The 21,880-nt window shown below is 38.5% G+C and overlaps 1 protein-coding gene and 1 long non-coding RNA gene across 5 annotated transcripts in view; one reads left to right on the plus strand and one right to left on the minus strand.

Annotated features, from left to right (window-relative positions):
- AKAP6 (A-kinase anchoring protein 6) overlaps window positions 1-21,880 on the plus strand; it is a 527,287-nt gene that overhangs the window by 353,261 nt on the left and 152,146 nt on the right. For all 4 annotated transcript variants that reach the window (XM_066277686.1, XM_066277688.1, XM_066277687.1 and 1 more), the window contains exon 8: window positions 8,639-8,787. In XM_066277686.1, the coding sequence (XP_066133783.1) occupies window positions 8,639-8,787 (149 nt within the window). The remainder of the gene's footprint in view (window positions 1-8,638; window positions 8,788-21,880) is intronic.
- LOC136336207 (uncharacterized) lies at window positions 7,712-8,636 on the minus strand. Its single transcript, XR_010731394.1, has 2 exons — window positions 8,587-8,636; window positions 7,712-7,926 (listed from the first exon to the last, which is right to left on the minus strand). It is a non-coding gene; the product is annotated as an uncharacterized lncRNA (long non-coding RNA).

A 21,880-nucleotide genomic window follows, 5' to 3' on the forward strand; every position in this document is an offset into this window, starting at 1 on the left:
TCAATTTCCTAATTAAAGAAAGAAACAAACAACCAAACAAAAAACTATGGCATTATTAATATCTTCTCCAAAAGATCAAATGACTTTTTTTAAATGGGAAATCAGATTTTACTACACTAAAACAAGCTCCTACCCAGAAGACTTAAAACTTTGTTTTGATATGGATTGTGAAGATTATCACACACAAACAGTAGATGAAGTTTCACTCCATATCCTAATTACTTTCTAATACAATATACAACATGTAAGATCACTCTGTTAGCTGAATGAAATGTTACCAAATGATGCTTTAATTAATGAAGCTTTTATTTTCTTCTTTCTTTTTTTCCTAGAGGAAAGCAAACTAGGTATATGTTTTAATAATTTTTATTTCTGTAAAGAAAAGATAGTCTTCTTCCTAAGGGAGACTGAAGCCAATGATTTTAACAATCAAGCTGAGGTTATATAGACTTCAAACTATCTGTTTTATTTCTTAGTATATTTTAAATCACTTCAGTTTTTCCAACAGTAAATTTTATTCAGACAAGTTGTAGAGTGGCTTCATATACCATGTGCTGTGCTGGGTGCTGGGATTATAGCAATGAATACATAGACAAATGTCCCTGCCCTCATGGGGCTTCCAATCAATAGGGTGGGGATGGGGAGGATGTGCAATACAAAATACATTTTGGCTAGATAATAGTGAATATGTATGACGGAGGGTAGGGATCGCTGCGTGTAGGGGTGAGTTGAAGTTTTAAGTAGAAGATCAAGAAGACCTGAATGAGAAGATGACATTTCAGCAATGACCTGAGGGAGATTAGGGACTGAACTGCCATGCAAACAGGACCAGACTGTCCAAGAGAGTGCCTACTGGACCTGCTGGAACTGGTCAACATAGGTTGCAGACTGAGGACTAGCCGCTGGCATAGGGAATGTGGACAAAAGCCCGAGGGAGTGTGTTCAAGAGAAACAGGAGAGGAATTAGACATAGTGTAGATAAAGCATATAAAAGTGATTTTGTTGTAATAGAGAACAGAGAAAAGGGACATTAGCCAGAGGATAGATGATGTCAACTGGTTTCTAGAGATTTCTTTTCCCTTTTATTTTTCTTACATTGAAAAAAAAAATGGGGTTGGAAGGCAGCTGATGTGCTAATGTGGCTAATACAGTAGAGAGGACAAGTTGAGAGAGGAGAGAAGGGCAATTTGCTGTGGGGTGGTAATATTTGTGTAGTTAAGAGGGGATCTGGTGCACAAGTAGAGGGGATTGGTCTTAGAAATATGGACAGTTTGCAGAGAACAGGAGGGGAGGAGGAGAACATGAACCCAGATGCAAGTAGGAGGGTAGATATGGTGGGAAGCTATGAAATACAGTATGAATCTGAGTGACCAGGCAAACCTACAAAGGCATGAATTAAATAAGAGTAAAATTAACTTTATCATTATCAGGATATTTAACAAAGGATGCTAGGAATGCAGTTTTAATGAAATAATTGATCTTTCTGAAATAAATTGGTGCTTTTTAAGATAAGGCATATATCTGTATGATTATAAAAGTGATTATGGCCCTGGCTGGCTAGCTCAGTGGTAGAGCATCAGCCCAGTATGTGGAAGTCTTGGGTCTGATTCCTAGTCAGGGCACACAGGAGAAACACCCATCTGCTTCTCCACCCTTCCCTCTCTCCTTTCTCTCTATCTCTCTTTTCCCCTCCCACAGCCAAGGCTCCATTGGAGCAAAGTTGGCCCGGGGAACTGAGGATGGCCACATGGCCTCCGCCTCAGGTGCTAGAATGGCTCAGATTGCAATGGAGCAACACCCCAGATTGGCAGAGCATCGCCCCCTAGTGGGCATGCCTGGTGGATCCTGGTCGGGCGCATGCGGGAGTCTGTCTCTCTGCCTCCCTGCTTCTTACTTCAGAAAAAAAAAAAAGTGACTATGTGTTAAAACTGTAAAGATTGTAGAAATGACTAAAATTTACTCCCCAAAATTTATCATGGGCTATTTTGCTATTAGACACAATATCTGAGAGAAGTAGATGGTTGGACAATTATTCAGACTACCCAGATCGTTGAATTTTGATCACCACCTAACAAGCCAAATTGAAATAAAATATTTTAGAACATTATGTCTTGCATTCTAAATTCTTAACTTTTAATCTAAATTTGAAGAGTTGAAGAGGTGTATCTCTAGTGATTTGGGCTCTAGGTGCATATAAAATAAAGAGGACAACATGCTATTAATAATAAGCAGCAAAACAATTGTATTAAACCTCAGATGAAAAGGCAGTGTTTCTAACTTTATTATGTGTATTAGTTTGCTAGAGTGGCAATAACAAAATACCATAGAATGGGTGGCTTAAACCAGTGGTCTCCAACCCCCAGGCCGCAGACACCAGTACTGGTCCATGGGCCATTTGGTACCGGTCTGCAGAGAAAGAATAAATAACTTACATTATTTCCATTTTATTTATATTTAAGTCTGAACAATGTTTTATTTTTAAAAAATGACCAGATTTCCTCTGTTATATCTGTCTAAGACTCACTCTTGACACTTGTCTCAGTTACGTGATACATTTATCCGTCCCACCCTAAAGGCTGTTCTGTGAAATATTTTCTGACATTAAACCAGTCCGTGGCCCAAAAAAAGGTTGGGGACCACTGGCTTACACAACAGATATTTATTTCTCACAGTCTAGAAGCTGGAAATCCCAGATCAGACTGTTGACAGGTTTGGTTTCTGGCTTATAAGTGACTACGTTCCTCTCTGTGCCCACTCTTCATCTTCTTAGAAGCACACCATTCCTATTGGATTAGAGCCCAACCCTTGTTACCTTATTTAACCTTACCTCCTTAAAGACCTTATCTCCAAATTCAGTCATATTGGGGTTAGGGCTTGAACATATGAATTGCAGAGGGCACAGTTGAGTCTACATATTATGTTTAAGGTTTCTTAGAGGTTATAATTTACTAATAATATCTCTTAGGCATCTCCCCCTGTTTGGGACACTGGGCTTTTGGCCTGATAGAAACTATTGATTTCCTTCTCAATGCATTGTTCTCAAAGTATGCCAGGACATAGGAGTTTTTTTAGCTTATTTGGGCTAATCCATCAGATGACCATCTTACCATGCTAGAAACGGTAAGATGGAAGAAGGTGAAGGCCATCACAGAGACAGTGGTATCTTCTATTGGCACTTCATTGGACAGCACCTGAATTCTCTAACCTCACATCCTTCAGTCTATCCCCTTCTATTTTAGCCTCTTTGTCCAAATGTGCCAAAGCTCCTGCCATCGGTCTTTGAACATGCCACAGAGTTTCATGACCCTGGGTCTCTGACCAAAGGAATTACTCTGCTTATAAAAATATTCATCTACTTTTTCACCTAAACAGTCATACCCCTATTCCCAGATCTGGCTCAAATGCCTCCTCTTATCAATTTTTCACTGCTCATTCCTTACCTCCAGGCAATTAGTTTTTTTATTTCCCCTTCTTCCCCCATAATCATTTCATTTGGCACACATGTAGTACCTGTTGGCATAGCTCTTTCCTCCACTACACTGCAGTCCCTTGAGAAAAGAGATTATATTTTGTTCCTATTTGTACCCAGTCTTTGGTGCAGTTCTTGACCCATGATAAAGGCTCAGTGAACATATGAGTAATATATGGATAGATGAATGAGTGTACAATTCATTCATTCAACAATTATTTACTGAGCCCCTAATGTTCCAGATATGCCAAGGTGCTGGGAATATAAAGTGGCAAAGGAGACATAGAGAACACAGTTCCTTACAGAGCTTGGAGTCTGGAGACAGAGACAGAAAAAGTATGGGCCAGCAAATACAAAAATGTTAAATTGTGATGTGTGCTGTTAAGGAAATTACCACTGTTCCAAAATAGAGAAAAATAGAGTGGACCTACTTTTGATAGGGTGATCAGGGAAGGCCCTTCTGAAAAGTAGCCAGGCAGCGGAGAGCTGAAGGATGAGATGGCATTAGCAAGAGAATGTTGCAGAGAAAGGCAACAATATGTGCAACGGTCCTGAGACAGGAAGGAGCTGTTTAAAGAACTGAAAGAAGGCAAGGATGACAGGGGCATGGTGATCAGCAGTGAGGTAATTAGGTCAGAGAGGGAGAAATGAGTTCTGAGGGAGGAAGGGACCAAATCTTATGGGTCATGGGAGTTTATTTTTTAGGAATGATTGCAATGTGAAACCAACTGATGTTTCATAAAGACCACTCTAGCCACTGTAAGGCAAGGAACTGGAGCGGCAGGAATGGGTGGAAGAAAATACACATTAGAGGATAATTGCCAGACTGCAGGGGACAGAAGATGCAGGCTTGGGTCAGGTTGGCAGCAATGAAGACTGGGGAGACAGACTGGAGATACATTTTGGTAAATGAAGACAATAAGGAGCCAAAGATAACTTTCAGGTTTCTGACCTGAACAACACATAGTGCCAATTATTTAAAAGGAAAGGTCTAAGAAGAGAACATTTGAGGGAATACAGGGAGAATGAGGATGGAGAGTTTTGTTTTGAACCATTATACCTAAAGTAAATCAAGTAGCAGTGTCAGGGGTTGGTTAAATACATAGGGTGGAGCTCAGAGGAGAGGATTGAAAGTCATTAGCATATTGATGACATTGAAAGGCATAGAAGGGAATATAAAGACAAGAAGTACAGAATTGAGCCCTTAAACAACAACAGCCAGTGATCTCAGGTGTGTTTCAAAAAGATCAGCCAATGAACCATCTATAAAATGGATTTGGGGATGGTGGAGAGAGATGGAGGGAGAGTGATTGAGAATCCATCACATTAGGTTGGCCAAGCAGTAATGCAGGCCCTGGTCAGGCTAAGCGAGAACTGATCCTTTCCCTCTTCTCATCATACATTTTCTTCCATAGCATTCTTATTTCATCTCTCAGTGCCAACCACTGCCTCCAGGTTTGTATTTCATTCGTAATATTTCTACTTGCTTGAATATCTCACTCCTGGGTATCCCACCAGTGCTTCAGAAAAGACTCGACCAAATCCAGCTCATTTGTTCCATCTACTGTAGTATTGCTCTCTTTATGTTCCTACTCCCACTGATGGCACCAACCAGAAAGCAGGAGGGGCATCTGTCCTCGAGTCTGCTTCCTCTTGTTCCTTTTATTTCCCTGAATGAGTAGGTTGCCAAATCTTGTTGGTTATACACATCAGTAATATTATTTAATCAGGCTGTTTCCGTTTATAAAATATATTTCATTTTACAAGTATCCACTGTTCTCAAAATTAATAAAATTCTAATGAATAAAATTATTTTAATCAGAGATTCAGTGTTATTTTTTGTAAGAACTGTATTTTCTTCAGATCTTTCACCTAAAAATTTATCTTTAAACTAAGATAAAGTATGAAAAAAGGTTAAGACAGTTTGCAGAGCGATTTAGATCGGGAAAGCCATTCAACCTTAGCAGAACGATCTACTTTGGTTCTATTTTTATCATCACATTTAGGAATGAATCACTGAAAGCAGAGATAGAAACAGAGATGGATAGGAAAGACTTGGGCCATTAATTCATCTCCCTGTTAGTGCAGGGAAGTTTTTTATGTCAAATGTCTGTGAGATATTGGGCAATGTAAGTCTTAGGTTATAATATTTCAATCATTTTTTAAGGATTATATTTATTGATTTTAGAGAGAGGAGAGAGAGAGAGAGAGAGAGAGAGAGAAAGGGTTGGGGGGAGGAGCAGAAGCATCAACTCATAGTAGTTGTTTCTCATATGTGCCTTGACTAGGCGAGCCCAGGGCTTCGAACCAGGTTTTTTTTTGTAAGGTGACAAATTATCTTTTGAGTTGCTCTCAGCATGTTCTCCAAAGTCCTTTCCACGTATCCTTGTTATATAAGAAGTGTTTCGCTTTTACACAGAAATGGCCTAGGATCTAAAAGGAATAAACTCAAGTTATTTTTTCGTAGTAGTAATGAGTCTGCATTAAGTCAGCATCCCTCTTTATGATCCTCATTGTGACCAGTGGCACACATTTTTGAGATCATGACCTAGAACAAGCAGTGGTCTAGCTTGTTACTGTAGGTTGGTTAAAAAGTAACAGGAAGCTCTAGGGATCAAACATGCCCCTTGGTTCCTTGTGGTGCAGATGCATTATTCTTTTAGGGTTTTCAACAGAATTCTTGGTGTAGGATGACCCCCTCATTATCCCTATAGCTTTGAGGAGGGGCAGTGGAGGAAGGATGGCATTTATTTATTTATTTATTTTTAGTTTTTATTTATTCATTTTTATTATAGAGAGAGGGAAGGAGAGAGAAAGAGAGAGAGAGAGAGAGAGAGAACAGGGGGAGGAGCAGGAAGCATCAACTCCCGTATGTGCCTTGACCAGGCAAGCCCAGGGTTTTGAACCAGCGACCTCAGCATTCCAGGTCGACGCTTTATCCACTGTGCCACCACAGTTCAGGCCGGAAGGATGGCATTTAGAAGAATTACTGTTTTTAAATTCTTTGACTATTTTTCAGTATCTCTCAGTTATCTCATTTATTTGCTCACATAAAATATTGTGCACTCTTTTTTTTTTTTCTTTTTTTTTTTTCTTTCTGAAGCTGGAAACAGGGAGAGACAGTCAGACAGACTCCCGCATGCGCCCGACCGGGATCCACCCGGCACGCCCACCAGGGGCTACGCTCTGCCCACCAGGGGGCGATGCTCTGCCCATCCTGGGCGTGGCCATGTTGCGACCAGAGCCACTCTAGCGCCTGAGGCAGAGGCCACAGAGCCATCCCTAGCGCCCGGGCCATCTTTGCTCCAATGGAGCCTTGGCTGCGGGAGGGGAAGAGAGAGACAGAGAGGAAAGCGCGGCGGAGGGGTGGAGAAGCAAATAGGCGCTTCTCCTGTGTGCCCTGGCCGGGAATCGAACCCGGGTCCTCCGCACGCTAGGCCGACGCTCTACCGCTGAGCCAACCGGCCAGGGCCACTCTTTTGAAAGATATGTTTTGTTCTTTTTTTCTAATCATTGACTTCCTATATGAATATAGGGAGTCAATATAGGTATTATTCCTCCAAGTTCTATGATATCTTGATATCTGCATATCTCTTGGTTGAGACTTGTCTATGTCATTAACATGCTCCATACCTCCCCTTTGAAATCCTTAATAAAGATGCTAAATTCCTTTGTGCTTTCTCACCAGCCACACCCTTTCCCCCCAAACTAAATATGTTCCATGTAACATTACCTTTTGTTTGTAGTGTTTGACATAATTCTTAATCCAGTTCAGTCTATTCTTATTCAAGCCAATTAGTTTGGACAAGTTCACGTGAACTAATACATAGCTATTTAACTGATTTCTGAAACTTCAATTATGTGAATATAGTAATTTAAGCATTTTTCAAAAGTTCTTAGGCAATCCAAAGCATGAATAATTAGCTACTTGTGGAAAGCTACAACATAGGAACTCTAGAATGGTTTGAGATCTTATAAACTACCCATTTCCTTTACAAGGTTCTGATTTGCACTTTTAAGAAGCTGCCACTTTATAATCCCTTCCTGCTGGGTTGAGCCTATAAAACTAGAGACGAGGTAAAAGGCAGCGGTTGGCCCTGGACATGAAGAGTAAGAAGGCTGTGTCTGACTCGGCATTTCTTACATGTTACAGAATTCTGGCAACTACCCAAGAGCTGACCCAGAACTGTGGTGTTTTTTGTTTTTTTTTTCAGGAGAAGACGTAATTAAAGTATAAAGAAGTAGCAGTTTTAAGGTTTATCAGAAATATTAATGGATGATCTTAGATTTAGTAAGTGTGCCAAAAGAAAAGAAGAGTTCCTTTGGTTTGCCGTGCAGGTGAACTCGGCATTGCCCCTCCCTTTCACCGCGCATGGGCAAGCGGACCGCTGAGGACACTTCATTTCCAGGCTCATCTGGAGGACGAGGGAAACCGAAAGCCACAGAGATCACAACAGCTGCAATAAATAAAGCATCTATTTAATACTTTCTCATGCCAAATATTATTCAGCATTCTTTTGTCCTTGGTTTGATAGAAAACAGCATGGTGAACTTACTGCCTCCCCTTTACTACAGTGAGCCCCAAGTAACTATGAAAGGTTTAGCAATTCAAACCTGCATGTAAGCAAAACCACCATTCGCTCTACTTTAAAATTAAGATAATAGTACAGAGAACAAAAAAATATAATAAAGGAAGTCTGTTGTCACTGTTGAAGAGGTATTAGAATTAGTACTAGGTTTTCTTATTCTCTTCAGGGAAGATAATGAGAAGCATTCACAAAATGTGCCCATGCAAATATATGGGTTGGAGGGGGAAATCTTTAAAAAATAAAGGTTACATATGTGGCAATATGAGGAAAAATATTATTAAGGAATTTCACAGAATTTTTATGTAAAGTCTCATCATACAGTATTATGATCTCAGGGATATTTTGTAATATTTACTGAGTCTTCTTAGAGTTCATTTATTCTGGTCACATTTTAAGGGGGAACTTAAAAAGATTCATATCTAAGGTATAATTCTGTAATATGTCCACCTGATCCCATTAAATCCAGCCCCGAAAGGAGCAGTGTCATGGTATGAACAACTCCCCTCCTTTGAGCTGTTTACACCTCACCTGAAATGCATTCCTCCTGGATTAAAGCAGCAATGCCTCTCTGTCTCTCTAGGCCGAGGTTCAGCTCTGCTACCTGGAGGCACAACGGGACGCTGTGGAGCAGATGTCCCTCAAGCTGTACAGCGAGCAGTACACCAGCAGCAGCAAGAGGAAAGAAGAGTTTGCTGATATGTCAAAAGTTCATTCAGTGGGAGGCAATGGGTAGGGAACTATTCTTTTTGTTGTTTTATTCTCACTAATCTCTACTTTTTCAATGACGTGCACTGGTAGGCATTTGGCAGGCATTTCCTCCCTAGCTAACAGACAAGAAGCAGCTCAGCAGACTAGGTAGGCATTTAAGTTCTTTTACATGCGTGCTAGCATCGAAGACTGTGGATTTCATCAGCGTCTGTCGCCTAACCCAGAACTTCCTAACTTATTTATTTATTGACTGATTGATTTTAAAATAGCCTTGTGATTGTACAAGTGTTTGTGTGTCTATTGTGCCTAGAGTATTGGCGGGGATTTTTTTTATCAGTTTATTTTTCAGTGTATTTCCCCCTTTTTAAATTTAACCATTTATTTTAAAGTTTGTCTAAGGGTTTTTTTAAACACCTCACTTGAAACTTGGTAGAACATAATTTTCCTGAAAAATGTAGATGTTTAATAGTTGTTCACAGACCGTGGGCTGGCTGGTTTGCTTCATATAAAGTCAGTTGGGATAATTGACTGACACTTGAATTGTCTGTGTTATGAGAAAGGACCCAGCACCTTCAGTGACCCATCAAGTTTATTCAGCCTGAGATATATGAGTGTATTCTTGTATTATAGTAACTGCTCATCTTACTGAATCATTGTCATGCATTCAGATATTTCCAAATAACTCTAAAATAATACAGACATGTGTGTGTATATATATATATTTTTTTGTCATTTCTGGCTTAATTCTAATATTTAGTAGGTAAATAAGAGTAAGAGAGTAGTAATGAAATTTAATTATTTCATAGTTTTAATGGTGATAATAATTATACTTATAAAAATGGAAAACACAGACCTATTTTACTTTTATACTTGAGCCAGACAACAAAGGAGAGAAACTGTTCCCCCAAGGCTGTTAAATATTAATAGCATCTTACTAGGCTACAAGGTATAGCCCTAGCTAAAGTATTCCCTGAAAAGGCAGGAAGAAATGGAGTCTTTTTAAGTACTTGTTTGCATTATTCTTTTAAGTACTTATAGTTTTGACTGGACTTTAAATCCTCATATATATTTTTGGGATAAATTAGGTACACTGATTACAAATTCTGCCTTGTGATATAATCCAGGGTCTATGAATCCAGGAAAAGGATCAGAGTCACAACTCTGTTTAGAAAATGGAAAATAAACTTTTAAATCTACTTATCTATATAATTTGTTGCTCTTTCAGGATTTTTTTTTATCCACAGACATGTTACGTATATATTTGATTCCTCTTCTATAATTAAGTAGACATTTATTCATAAGAAGAAAACATAGAAGCAAGTAAGAAAGAAAAGGCTAAAACTTGGAGCATGAACAATAAGCCATTTTGAGGCCTTAATGTGCTTTAATTTCTCTAAATGCATAAACAGTCTCCGGTGTATACACAAGCACAAACTTTAGGTCACATGTTCATGTTTTCTAAAAGCCCTGGAGATGGAAAGGGCATCACATGCTCTGACCTCAGATTCCAAAGACCCAACCTGAGTACCTACTCTGGGTTCCACTCATCATAACTGTGCCTTGGGAATTGCTTAGTGAGCAACCGGCATTGTTCAGTGAAGTGGGAGTAGGTGAACTTGCCTGATATCTTTTGTTTATGCTCCTTGAGGTGCTGAAGGCTGTGCATTGTGCAGAAATTTAAGAGTGTGCTGAAGAAAAAGCAGCTATTTAGTACTAAGGACAAAAACCATATACTCTTTTCTGTTTACATACAGAAAAGCATTGTGTGAGAGATGCATGTGGGTGAGGTTATCTGGGGTGTTCTGCCCCCAAGACTTTTTGTTCCCACAGTCAAATCCCTAATTCTGAAACCTTAAGAACATAGCCTTGAAATAATAAAAAAAAAAAGTTAAAAAAAATAGCCTTGTAAAATTATCTGACTTAATGACACATAAACTTTATCAACTGTTTCTCTTGTTGCATAGACTGGTCATTGTTTCCATAAGCAATTGTGGGAATAGTGTGGGCTTTCTAGGATCTTCATTCCCTATGCGAATATCCAATTTACTAAAGAGAAAATTAAGTTGGTGATACAATTCTTACATTTTTATTTTCTTTTCATGTCTACATGTATGCTAAAAAGAGTATATAGTTGAAAAATGTACCAGACTACTCCAGAGAAGACTCAGATGCTAGAAAGGATGATGATCTTACATTTCAAAGAATATTACACAACCAAAATATCACTTAGAAATGCATTTACCGGCCCTGGCCAGTTGGCTCAGTGGCCTGGGGTGTGTAAGTCCTGGGTTCTATTTCCAACCAGGGCACATAGGAAAAGCACCCATCTGCTTCTCCACCCCTCCCCCTCTCGCTTCTCTTTCTCTTTCTCTCTCTCTCTCACCTCTTCACCTCCTGCAGCCATGGCTTGATGGAGCGAGTTGGCCCCAGATGCTGAGGATCCATTGTCTCCACCTTAGGTGCTAAAAAAGATGGCTCAGGTTGCAACAGAGCAAGGGCCCCAGATGGGCAGAGCATCACCCCCTAGTGGGCTTTCCAGTGGATCCTAGTCAGGGTACATGTGAGGGTCTGTCTTTGCCTCCCCTCCTCTCACTAAATTAAAAAGAAATACATTTACCTGCTAGCTTGACAGAAAGCTGTGTGTAAAGGTGATACGTGGTAGCTCATATACAACTATAAGCTGTGTGTCTAGCAGTCATGAATATGTGTGGTTGGAAGATTTCCCCAAATGCATGTGAGGCTCTGTGAGCTTCGGCAACAGAGTTGTTCACCTGTGGGAGATACTTGGCACTGGCTCCTTCATTGCAAAGTGATAAACCATGGCTTCCGGAGGGATAGTCAATGTATGAGTCACCCAACATGATTCTCTGTGAGAGCAGGTTGGTGCTTTTTGATTTGAGCCAATTTAAATGAAAGCGTTCATAGATTGCTTTGTTTCTTTCATTCAATAACTATTCAATGAAGACCTACTATAGCATGGCACAATGCTTTGAACACAGTTTGTTATGAACACTTACATTTTATATATTTTGTAAAGTGTGACCTTTTTTTCCCCAACACCTTTTTTTATTACAAGATTGTCTGATTTCATTTTTAGATGAATTTCGAAGATGCTGTTTAATTCATTAAGTAGCACCCTTCTGCTGTAGATTACAAACCATGACTTTTCAAATGATAGAACTGGGCAGCAGAAGGGCCGGGTGACTGGCTTGTCTAACGTGAGAGTGGGAGATGGAGCTAAGGCCTCAACTCGGAACCCTGACTGGGTGACTGGCTTGTCTAACGTGAGAGTGGGAGATGGAGCTAAGACCTCAACTCGGAACCCTGGCCAGAACGCAGTGAACCATCCATGAAGCCTTGCTTGGACCCTTGATAAATATTTTTCTCTAAAGTCCACATTGCACATATTCCATGCTCTATGAAATTTAAATTATGGTATCTTCCTACTGTGGAGAAGTGCAGGAATATTAAGATATCATTAAAGTTACAAGGAAGTTTGGGCAAAGATATTGCAAAGTAGATTTAAGTGAAAACAAAATTGATTTCATTCATTAATTTGATAAATAATACTATGTACCTTCTTTATGAAATACAGAAATTAAAAGGCAAAAATAAAATGGTCCTTAACCTTGGAGATACTCAAACTCATGATTTGGGAGGAGAGTCATATCTACATGGGCTCAGGGAGTGGGGCTCGTGGAAGGCAGAGCTCAATGCTAACTGTATTGGGAATGAGCTGGAGTAGGTCAGAAAAGACAGCACAGAGAAAGGACTCTGGAGACAATTTTTGAAAGAAGACAAGGTCAAGAGCAGCACTTTTCAGTTTAATCTGAACAAACGCTTATTGAGCATCTACAAAGACAGACCACAGTCTCTGGCTTCATGAAGTTTAGGTCTAACAAGAGAATGCAACATTAAGCTAGTATTTGCTGTGCATTGAGAGAAAAGGGAAAGCATAGGGTGATAGGGGAGCTCAGAGCAAATGAGGTCGGCGCCATGAGACTGGGCTGTGTCTTTGTGTTTGCCATACTCTGATTTGAATCTGGTGCAGTGCCTGGCAAGTGCTAGGTGCTCAGTGAATGAATGGATGCATAAATGAATAACTAAAACTAAGCTGGTGCTTAGAGAGAGGGAGCAAAGCTCTGGAATCATTAAGCTGCTTGCAATTCCATGTGACTGGAGAGTAAGGTAGAGAGTTGGAGGGGGTGTGAAAAGTAAGGCTTGGGAAGAAGGAGAAGTTAAGACCCTAGAGTTAATCATTGAGCTCATGTTTCTTTCTTTCTTTTCTTTTTTTAAAGCCTTTATTTATTGATTTTTAAGGAGATGAACGAGAGAGAAAGGCTTGAGGGGAGGGGAGTAGGAAGCATCAACTCATAGCCACTTCTTGCATGTGCCTTGACCGGGCAAGGCCAGGGTTCTGAACTGGCGACCTCAGCATTCCAGGTCTTCACTCTATTCACTGTATCACCACAGGTCAGGCAAGCTCGTGTTTCTTACCCAGGATAGTGCATCAAGATCCTTGTGGAACTTTTAAGCTAAAAAATGCCTGCCGTCTCCACCCAATGAAAATTCTGATTCAGTAGGTAGGGGTAGGTCAAGATATTGTTATGTTCTAATGCTTATCTCTAGCTGTGAACCATTGTTCTAGTGGTTTTCAAAATATATTCTCTGGACCAGCAGCATCAACATCTCCTGGGAATTTGTTAGAAATGCCAATTCTGGGCCCATTTCAGACCTACTAAATTGGAAAGTCCAGGGTCCAGCAATCTCTGTTTAGCAAGTCCTCCAGGCAATTCCATGATGTACTTTGAGAAATACTGCTTTAGTCTTGGAGATTTTAGGTTAGAGGTGAATGAAGAAGAGATTAAGAAGTACAAATTGGTTGTTACAGAATAGTCATGGGGATGCACAGTACAGCATAGGGAATGCAGTCAATAATATTCTAATATCTATGTTTGGTGTCAGACAGGTACTAGATTTATCAGGGTGATCACTTAGTAAGTTATGTAATGTCCAATCACTGGGTTGTACACCTGAAAATAATATAATATTGTATGTCAACTGTAGTTGAAAAATAAAAAAATTGTTTAAAAAAATTATTGAAGAATGTGGAAACTAAATGAGAAACCATGGTAAAGCCTGATAGAATCAATAAACATTGGATGGGGAGAATGATACTTCATTTGCTGGTTCAAGGATGAGACAGAAAAGAAGAGGCTCTGGGTTCCAGTGACTCTGGTGTTATTCAGCATTTACTGTTTATTGAGTTACTATTAAGTACACACTGTTGTAGGCATTGGGGATGTAGAGACAAAGGGTAACACATGTGTGTAAATCAGGAGAGCCTTCCAGGAGAACTCACAGAGAATGGCTCAGGGTCAAAAGTGATAAGAAGAATGTTTCTCACAGAGGAGGCAGTGTGTACAATCAGCTGGAACCACTAAAGGATGTCCAGCGTGATGGATTGAGAGTTTTTAAACAATGTTCTAGCCGCAGTGTGGAGAATAGATTGGCAAGGACCAGACTAAACAGTACTTAGTTAGAAAGCTATTGAGTCATCCAAGTGGGAAATAGGACCTGAGCTAAGATATCAGCAATACAAACTAAAAGAAGGAAGTTGCACTGTCAGGCCTCAGTCACCGGAGTGGTCACCGATATTTTTAAGAATGTTTCAGGCTTGTGCATTCTGGCAGACGGACATGTCACTCACTGAGGTGGGGAATGCAGGGAAGGAACAGAAGAGGGGAAAGAGCCTAGTATAGTCCCTTTGACGGACTGTGCAACATCTAGGTGGAGATGCCCAGGAAGCACATCTGAAGCTTAGGAATGTTTTGGGCTTCTCAACCAGCAACAAGGGCAGTATGGTGACTGTGGGTAGCAGAGGCTGAGAGAGGTAGTAGCTTACCTTTTGGTAGTCTATTCTCCTCTCTTAGGTGCATATAAAATTATCTTTAAGAATGCTTAAAGAAATAGAAAATTTGAAGAGATTACTAGTAAAGACATTGAGTCAGTAATAAAAAATGTTCTAACAAATAATTCCAAGATCAGATGACTTTACTGGTGAATTCTACCAGATTTGCAAAGAAGACTTGATATTACTCCTTCTCAAACTCTTCTAAAAAGTAGGTGAAGAGAGAACTCTCCCAATCTCATTGTCTAAGGCCAGTGTTGCAGGAATATCAAAATGTGACAAGGGTGCCACAAGAAAAGAGCATTACAGGCTGATATCCCTTGTGAACATAGTTGCAAAATCCTCAACAAAATGTTAGCACACCAAATTCAACAATATATTAAAATAGTCATACACCATGGTCAAGTGGGATTTAATCCAGGGATATAAGGATGGTTCAACATTCACAAATCAGTAAATGTAGTGCACATTATTAACAAAATGAAGAATAGAAATCATATGATCATAGCAAGAGATGCAGAAAAAGCATTTGACAAACTTACACATTCTTTTATGATATAAAGTCTTAGCAAAGTGGTTATTGAGGGAACGTCTTTCAATCTAATAAAAACCAATATGAGAAGCCCAAAGCTAACATCACACTCAATGGTGAAAAGCCGAAAGATTTTTCTCCAAGATCAGGAACAAGACGAGATGCCCACTCTTGCCACTTCTATTCAATGCAGTATAAAGTCATCACCAAACAATTGATGAGGAAAAAGAAATAAAAGGTATATTAGAAAAATAAATAAAACTGTCACTATTTGCAGATGACATGATATTTTATATATAGGAAACCCTAAAGACTTCATTAAAAAACTTTTAGAACTAATAAGCAAATTCACTGAAGTTGCAGAATACAAAATCAATACACAAAAATTGTTGTGTTTCTATACAATGAACTATCAGAAAAAAATAAAGAAAATAATTTCATTAACAAATCATGAAGGATCATGAAGGATAAAATACCTAGGCATAAATTTAGCCAAAGATGTGAAAGAGCTGTATGTTAAACCTACAAGGTATTAATAAAATTGAATTCACAAAAACATGGAAAGATATTACATGTTCATGGATTAGAAGGATTAATATTGTTAAAATGTCCATACTACCCAAAGCAATCTATAGATTCAAGGCAATCCAAATAAAAATTGCAATGACATTATTTTTTCAAAAAAATAGGACAAATAATTCTAAAGTGTGTATAGAAACACAAAATCCTAAATAGCCAAGGCAATCTTGTGAAAAAATAACAAAGTTGGATGCATTACTCTTTCTTATATTAAATTATATTACAAAGTTAAAGTAATTAAGACAGTATAGCACTGGCATAAAAACACACAGGTAGGTCAATTAACAGAATAGAGATCCCAGAAATAAGCTCGTGCATATATGGTCAATTAATTTATGACAAAAAGACCAAGAATATGCTATGGAAAAAGGATAGTCTCTTCAATATATGGTGTTGAAAATTGGACAGTGACATGCAAAACAATGAACTTAATCACTCTTACACCATAAAAAATTAACTAAAATTAATTAAAGAATTAAACAGAAGGCATTAAACCATAAAACTTATAGAAGAAAACATGGACAGTAAGTTTCTTGACATAGATCTTGGTGGTGATTTTTAAACATGAGACCAAAAGCAAAGCAACAAAAGCAAAAATAAATAGGTGGTACTACAGCATAGTAAAAAACTTCGGCACAGCAAAGGAAATCATCAACTAAACAAAAAGACAGCCTACTGAATGAAAGTAAATATTTTTAAATCATATATCTCATAAAGATATCCAAAGTATATAAAGAATTCATACAACTCAATAGCAGAAAAACAAACAATTCTATTGAAAATGGGCAGGAGATCTGAATAGACATTTTTCCAAAGAAGACGTACAGATGATGGCCAACAGGTATTTGAAAAGATGCTCAATACCAATTATCAGGAAAATATAAATCAAAACTACAATGAGATCTTACCTCATATCTGTTAGAATACTTAACAACAGGACTAGAAGCAACAGGTGTTGGTGTGGATGTGGAGGAAAAGAAACCCGTATTCACTGTTGGGGATGTAAATTAGTACAGCTATTGGCCCTGGCCGGTTGGCTCAGTGGTAGAGTGTCGGCCTGGCGTGCAGGAGGCCTGGGTTCGATTCCTGGCCAGGGCACACAGGAGAAGCACCCATCTGCTTTTCCACCCCTCCCCCTCTCCTTCCTCTCTCTTCCCCTCCCTCAGCCAAGGCTCCACTGGAGCAAAGTTGGCCCGGGCACTGAGGATGGCTCTGTGGCCTCTGCCTCAGGCGCTAAAATGGCTCTGGTTGCAACAGAGCTACGCCCCAGATGGGCAGAGCATTGCCCCCTGGTGGGCGTGCTGGGTGGATCCTGGTCGGGCGCATGCGGGAGTCTGTCTGACTGTCTCCCCATTTCCAACTTCAGAAAAATACAAAAAAAAAAAATTAGTACAGATATTAAAGAAAACAGTATACAGTTTCCTCAAAAAATTTAAGAACTACCATTTGATCCAGCAATTTCACTTTTAGGTATTTATCTGAAGGAAATAAAAACACTAACTTGAAGTAATATATGTACCCTCCCACCATGTCCATTACAACGTTATTTAAAATAGCCAAGACATGGAAGCAACCTAAATTTCCATTGATAGATGAATGCATATAGAAATTTTCATATATAAATACAGTGGAATAGCCATTAAAAAGAATGAAATCTTGCCATTTGTGACAACATGAATGAACCTTGAGGGCATTATGCTAAGTGAAATAAATCAGAGAAAGACAAATACTGTATGATCTCTCTTATATGTGGAATCTAAAACAAAGACAAAAACGGAAAAATTAAGCTCAGAAATACAGAGAATAGATTGGTGATTATCAGAGGTGGTGTTTGGGGAGGCAGAGAAATGGGTGAAGGTAAAAAGAACATGCAGTTGATGTAAAACAGACATAGAGATTTTGAATAAAAATATTTTAAATATAAAAAAGTAAAGAATGCTTGTTTGTTTTTTTAAATCTAGATCATTGAAACATTTTGAATTTAGAATCTTCTCTCCTGTATCATAAAAGTCTTCCAAAATAAAACACTACATCATTGAGAAATTTAGGTTACCTTATTGGCAAGAATTGAGGACTATAGTCGACTATTATTTGCTATCTTAAAGCAACAAGTAAAAGCTACTGAGCCTAGATTTTAGAATATATTAGGTCTGCTCAAATTGCTTCCAACTACACAAATAACATTTCTATTTAGGGATAGTTATGCACTTACTATAGTCTAATTTCTTAAAGAGAGCATAATATGTAGATTAAACAATAAAGACTAGAATTCAAGTTGGCACTCTGATACTTCTTAGCTGTATGATTGGAACACTTAACTTCCCTAAAATGCAACATCTCAGCCTGTAATATGGGAATAGCTATCCCAGTCTACTTCACATATAGTTTACAGCATAGAAATATAATAATTGATAAGAAAATGTGTAAGTAGCAGGAATATAGTAGATTTGTGAAAAATCAGTAAGTGAAATACACTATGAGCAACAACTGTGTTGTATGTGTGCTATGAAATGCTAGAAATGAAAAAAGATACAGGACACAATCTCAACAGTTCTCAGTCTAGTGAGGGAGAAAGACACTTGGATACATCTTTATGAAACGATGGGTAAAATTCAAGATAGGGAGTATTATGGGTGTACCTGGGAGGCCTGCCTAATCTACTCTGGCTAGAAGGAGTTAGGGAGGGTTATGGGAGGAGGGAAAAGATACATAGATAGTAGCTATCTTAAGTACACCCATAATACTCCCTATCTTGAATTTTGCCCATCGTTTCATAAAGATGTATCCAAGTGTCTTTCTCCCTCACTAGACTGAGAACTGTTGAGATTGTGTCCTGTATCTTTTTTCATTTCTAGCATTTCATAGCACACATACAACACAGTTGTTGCTCATAGTGTATTTCACTTACTGATTTTTCACAAATCTACTATATTCCTGCTACTTCTCCCAGGAAGAGATACAAATGGCCAACAGATATATGAAAAGATGCTCAGCTTCATTAGTTATTAGAGAAATGCAAATCAAAACTACAATGAGATACCACCTCACTCCTGTTAGATTAGCTATTATCAACAAGACGGGTAATAGCAAATGTTGGAGAGGCTGTGGAGAAAAAGGAAACCTCATTCACTGTTGGTGGGACTGTAAAGTAGTACAACCATTATGGAGGAAAGTATGGTGGTTCCTCAAAAAACTGCAAATAGAACTACCTTATGACCCAGCAATCCCTCTACTGGGTATATACCCCAAAACCTCAGAAACATTGATACGTGAAGACACATGTAGCCCCATGTTCATTGCAGCACTGTTCACAGTGGCCAAGACATGGAAACAACCAAAAAGCCCTTCAATAGAAGACTGGATAAAGAAGATGTGGCACATATACAATATGGAATACTACTCAGCCATAAGAAATGATGACATTGGATCATTTACAGCAAAATGGTGGGATCTTGATAACATTATAAGGAGTGAAATAAGCAAATCAGAAAAAAACAAGAACTACATGATTCCATACATTGGTGGAACATAAAAATGAGACTAAGAGACATGGACAAGAGTGTGGTGGTTACCAAGGGTGGGGGGGAGGGAGGACATGGGAGGGAGGGAGGGAGAGAGTTAGGGGGAGGGGGAGGGGCACAGAGAACTAGATAGAGGGTGACGGAGGACAATCTGACTTTGGGCGAGGGGTTTGCAACATAATTTGATGACAAAATAACCTAGACATGTTTTCTTTGAATATATGTACCCTGATTTATTAATGTCATCCCATTACCATTAATAAAAATTTATTAAAAAAAAAAAAAAAAGATACATAGATAGTAGCTATTAAAGAAAGGCTGATGACAGGGAGGGTGAGGATTTCAAGCACAAGACAGTAACTATGTAAGGGGTGTGTGTGTGTGTGTGTGTGTGTGTGTGTGTGTGTGTGTGTGTGTTGAGGGTTACTATAAATAATAATTTGATGTTATTGAAACAGAAGGGCATGGAGATGTTCCTGGCTCTGCTTGAGAATCCCAAGAGAGTTCTTAGGGACTTCTGCTCTTGTGAAATTCTAGAAGATGCCTCAGTCTTATCAGCCATATACCAGGCTTCCTCTGGCTTTGGGTGAATTTAGACCAGGGGTAGTCAACCTTTTGATACCTACCACCCACTTTTGTATCTCTGTTGGTAGTAAAATTTTCTAACCACCCACTGGTTCCATAGTAATGGTGATTTATAAAGTAGGGAAGTAACTTTACTTTATAAAGTTTATAAAGCAGAGTTACAGCAAGTTAAAGCATATATTTATAATTACTTACCAAGTACTTTATGTCAGATTTTTACTGTTTGGCAGAATAAATCTTTATAAAACAACTTACTATAGTTAAATCTATTTTTTTATTTATACTTTGGTTGTTCCACTACCGCCCACCATGAAAGCTGGAACGCCCACTAGTGGGCGAGAGGGACCAGGTTGACTACCACTGATTTAGACAATGTCTACAGATGGAAATGTAATCGAGGTTGATGCCCTCTATCTAAGAATATAAAAGTAATTCATCCTTAGTCAGTCAAGTTTCAGTGTAATTTTTACTACCAAACCCAAGTAGTATATACAGTTTATTCCCAAGCACAAAAGGCTGAACTAAATGAACTTTAAACAGACAGAAGTTTACAAGTTTGGCAAAAGATGAATCCATTTTTGTTTAAGAAAAAAGCATCTCTGGATCAGTGTGAAAACACATGCACAAATATGTATAAAACACCCTAAAGTGAAATTATATTGGCAAATGAAAACAAAAACATCACTACTTAAAACATTGCTTGATTACAGATCAAATTTGATTCTCTAATGTCAGCATTAAGATACACTGACTGTACCCACCTGGGAAGGGATAGAATCATCTGGATTTTGCTGCTGCTGGGTGAAATTTCTAGTTGAGCAACAGGTTAGAAGTAGCATCTTTGTGCAGCTGAAGCATGAATGTTCACTCATATTCTCTCTCTTTCTCACAGAAACACACCCATAAGATTACCATTTTGATTTCTCTTCAGTGGAACATTGCTATATAAAATAGTTTCTTTTTGGTATATACCAGCCATAAAATGAAGTACTATCTCTCTTATATGTGCTAATGTTAAGAACATCTTGCATATAAATCACAAGACAATCCAAAGAAATCTTATTTCTATCATGCAGTTCTACTTTCTTCTCTAGACTCTTGACCTAACTCAATCTAATTGATAGCTGATCAGTGTTCAATTCAGGCTTTTTTGCCTTTCTCTCATACTGTGGTGTTATTATTAAATTATGATTACAATGCAGCATGCAGTTAAAAGGAGCAAAACGTGTTTGACTTCCTGGATAACTGTTATTCTGGGCACTAAGAGATTATTAAAATAGATATTTCTGGGTAAAAAAAAACAACTCACCTGTAGAAATGTATTCATTTAAGATCATGATATTATACCCTTTTAACATGCAAATGAATTAAGCTAATTTTAGACCTAGAGAGTCTTACACTTTTTGATCTAGTGTTATCCATGCCAGTAGCCAATAAAGGGCAAACCAGAGAGGTAGTGATATATACTTTCTGGGAAAGTATTACTTCAGTTTTAAGAGTAATGTCTTTCATCTTATCAGTGCTTACTTTCTGTAATGCTTTGCAACATTAATAGAGCCCATTGAAGAGGGAGAGGAGTATTGAAAGGAACAATGAGAAGGTACCCTGGATACATCCATTCTACCTCATTTTAATGTGAAGAGCTTAACTGTTGCCTTTAAAATTTATTACTGCCTGACCTGTGGTGGCACAGTGGATAAAGAGTCAACCTGGAACGCTGAGATCTCTGGTTCAAAACCCTGGGCTTGCCTGGTCAAAGCACACATGAGAGTTTATGCTTCCTGTTCCTCCCCTCTTCTCTCTCTCTCTCTTCTCTAAAATGAATAAAGTCTTTTTAAAAGGCTACTTAAAATTTATTCCTTTATTAATTTCCCCATCTCATTTACAGAGGATTTAAGTCAAATCACAAACATATTTATAATAAAATGGAATAAATTTTGACTGACGTAAGTTAGGCAACAGTAAGATATGTGTAAGAAAACAAAC

Source organism: Saccopteryx bilineata, chromosome 4 (genome assembly GCF_036850765.1).
Source record: "Saccopteryx bilineata isolate mSacBil1 chromosome 4, mSacBil1_pri_phased_curated, whole genome shotgun sequence".
Taxonomy (NCBI): Eukaryota; Metazoa; Chordata; class Mammalia; order Chiroptera; family Emballonuridae; genus Saccopteryx; species Saccopteryx bilineata.